The sequence below is a fragment of the Cynoglossus semilaevis genome, chromosome 1 (genome assembly GCF_000523025.1).
Source record: "Cynoglossus semilaevis isolate Cse_v1.0 chromosome 1, Cse_v1.0, whole genome shotgun sequence".
NCBI lineage: Eukaryota > Metazoa > Chordata > Actinopteri > Pleuronectiformes > Cynoglossidae > Cynoglossus > Cynoglossus semilaevis.
Window position 1 is genome coordinate 1,317,825 of NC_024307.1, and position 2,789 is coordinate 1,320,613.

At 48.5% G+C, this 2,789-nt stretch overlaps 1 protein-coding gene across 1 annotated transcript in view; it reads left to right on the plus strand.

The window, feature by feature from the left end:
• Positions 1-2,789, plus strand: part of pxdn (peroxidasin) — a 43,029-nt gene that overhangs the window by 38,297 nt on the left and 1,943 nt on the right. The window contains exons 20-23 of the mRNA XM_025058329.1: positions 686-894; positions 1,727-1,835; positions 1,935-2,063; positions 2,457-2,574. Of these exons, the coding sequence (XP_024914097.1) occupies positions 686-894; positions 1,727-1,835; positions 1,935-2,063; positions 2,457-2,574 (565 nt within the window). The remainder of the gene's footprint in view (positions 1-685; positions 895-1,726; positions 1,836-1,934; positions 2,064-2,456; positions 2,575-2,789) is intronic.

Sequence of the window (2,789 nt, forward strand, 5' to 3'; positions counted from 1 at the left end):
TATTTCGCAGCGTGTTTCCCCCCCCCCCCCAAAAAACTGTGGTAAACGTCTAAAAACCCTAAAAGAACACAACCCAGGCATCGGGTTATCGGGTTTTCATTATCGGAGGAAATACCGATAACGATTCTTACAGATGTTACACAATATGCTAATACGGGGTCGATATTATCGGACATCCCTAACCATGACACATTCTGTTTGTTTCCTGTTGTCAGACTTTATGGCACTCCACTGAACGTCGATCTGTTCCCCGCCCTCATGGCTGAAGACCTGGTCCCCGGCAGCAGACTGGGGCCCACCCTCATGTGCCTGCTGGCGGCTCAGTTCAAACGTCTGCGGGACGGTGACAGGTACAGTGTACAACACACACACACCGGACCTCACACACATTTATTGTGTCTCTAGGTGTCGCGGGGGGGAGATACCATAATGCTTGAGCAATAATCAATCCTCCAGTCACTAGGTGGCAGCAGCTCATACAGTGGTTTATAAAAAAGACAAAATTAAATGGGAACCTGCCGAGATGATTGAGTTCAGCAGAAGGTTCTGCCCCCCCATCCCCCCCACCCCCCCCACATTCGCCCCTCCAATATACAGCAACAGATCTAAACAGATCAGATCTCCGTCAGATCCAGACTCAGAGTGTGCAGCTATCTACTTTTTTTTTTAATCATTTCCTTTCCAGATTCTGGTATGAAAACCCAGGTGTGTTCACCCCGGCCCAGCTGACCCAGTTGAAGCAGGCCTCCTTGACGAGGGTGCTGTGTGACAACGGAGACAACATCACTCGCGTCCAGGCCGACGTCTTCAGAGTGGCAGAGCTGCCCCACGGCTACGGCAGCTGTGACGACGTCCCGCAGATTGACCTGCGTATGTGGCAGGACTGCTGCGAAGGTGAGCGCCGCCCAGTGACATCACTGCAGTTTACTTTACACACGCACAGCGTAAATATACACATATATAATATATACACATACATATGCGTATGTACTGTATGTATTCATGCATATATACATGTATATGTATACACACACACACACACACACACACACACACTGAGGCCAGAGCGTTCTCGTCACTAAATAATTACTGTTTAGTGACTTTTTTTTAGCCGGCGTGTTTACGACATGTTTTCATGTTTGGTTCAAATTCAAGTCGATGTCGTCATCTCAGGATCGGTTTTTTACACAAATCGGTTCCAGATGTCAATCAGGCGGGCTGGTCGTGGACCTCCAGGCTCAGTGACGTCACCGTCAGAGGAGTGTGTTCTGAAACAGTTATGGGGCGTTCACTCAGCAGCTCCAGACCAGACTGGAGCTGACCCGGGGTCAGTCGGGCCGGCTGTCAGTCACTTTTTATCTTTAACTTCGTGGACAACGTTTTTATTGGAACGTTTTTAGTTTTTTTTCCCAAATGTTTTTCCAGAGACGTCGTACACGGTAACATGAAGCTAAAGGTTTTTACTCTGTACACGAGACAGTTGAGAGTTGAGGTCAAAGGTCACCCTCTCGTTGTCAGCCTCTTTCTGATTGGCTGCTGAATGTTTACAGTTTTACTGGACAGAACCATTCTCATCTAAACACTAGACGTGGTTCTCTTCTTTGACGTCGACTGTCTTAAGGTCACCGCGGGGTCACCGCGGGGTCACCGCGGGGTCACCGCGGGGACAGACCACACCTTCAAACGGAGAACATTCATCTTTTCATTGTTATGTTTGTCCCACCAGACTGCAGAACCAAAGGTCAGTTCAACGCTCTGTCCTACCACTTCAGAGGACGCAGATCAGCTGATCACAGCTACCAGGAGGACAAACCTGACGGCAGCGTCCAGGACAGGTAACAGTCCCACTCTTCTTGAGCTGCTGTAGCAGCATGTGATCATACAGTATTTAACACAGAGTGTGTGTGTGTGTGTGTGTGTGTGTGTGTCTGCAGCAGCCCAGTGGACCAACCCTCCAGTCCAGTCAATGTCACTCTGACCTCTAAGAAAAGCACTGAACCCTCGGTAAACGACTTCCAGGATTTTGTCTCAGATATGCAGAAGACCATCCCAAGTTTACGAAAGCACCCCACCCTCCGACCCCCCCACAACAGACAGCTATTATGTCTGTTTTTAAAAACATATTGAATTGGGATGTCCGATAATATGGGCTGGCCGGTGATGAAAACACTTCTGTCCACTAGGGGGGGCATGGCAGAAAATGATTCAGAAACACAGTTTTAAAACCGTCACCTTAGTGAGCAGGCTGCACCTAACTTCTTTAACCACCAGGGCACCACTCCGCCGCTATATCGGAATCGGACATTTAGTGTTTGGACAATTTCGGAACATCGGCACAAAGTTAATATCGGACATCCCTAATATTGAATCGTTAAAAACAAACCATAAAGGTTGATGCTTGTGGTCCTAGCAGTTTGACCTCCGACCCTGAGTGTCGTCCCTGTCGTTCTGTTGCTGCAGATTAAAAGACTTGAAGCCCGTCTGAGCAAAACGGACTGCACTGACAGTGAGGGACACGACCGGACGGACGGAGAACGCTGGAAAAAAGACTCCTGCACCACATGTGACTGCAGCGTAAGTACACGGTGTAGTATTCATGGTGTACAGCAGGTGGCACACAGTACACCGTTAAGTAAATGTTGCAAAGAGGAAGAGTAGACAGTAGTACTGAACCGATGGACGTACTGGAGAGGAGATAATGGAGTACAGCACAGTACACTACAGTACAGCACAGTACACTACAGTACAGCACAGTACACTACAGTACAGCACAGTACACTACAGTACAG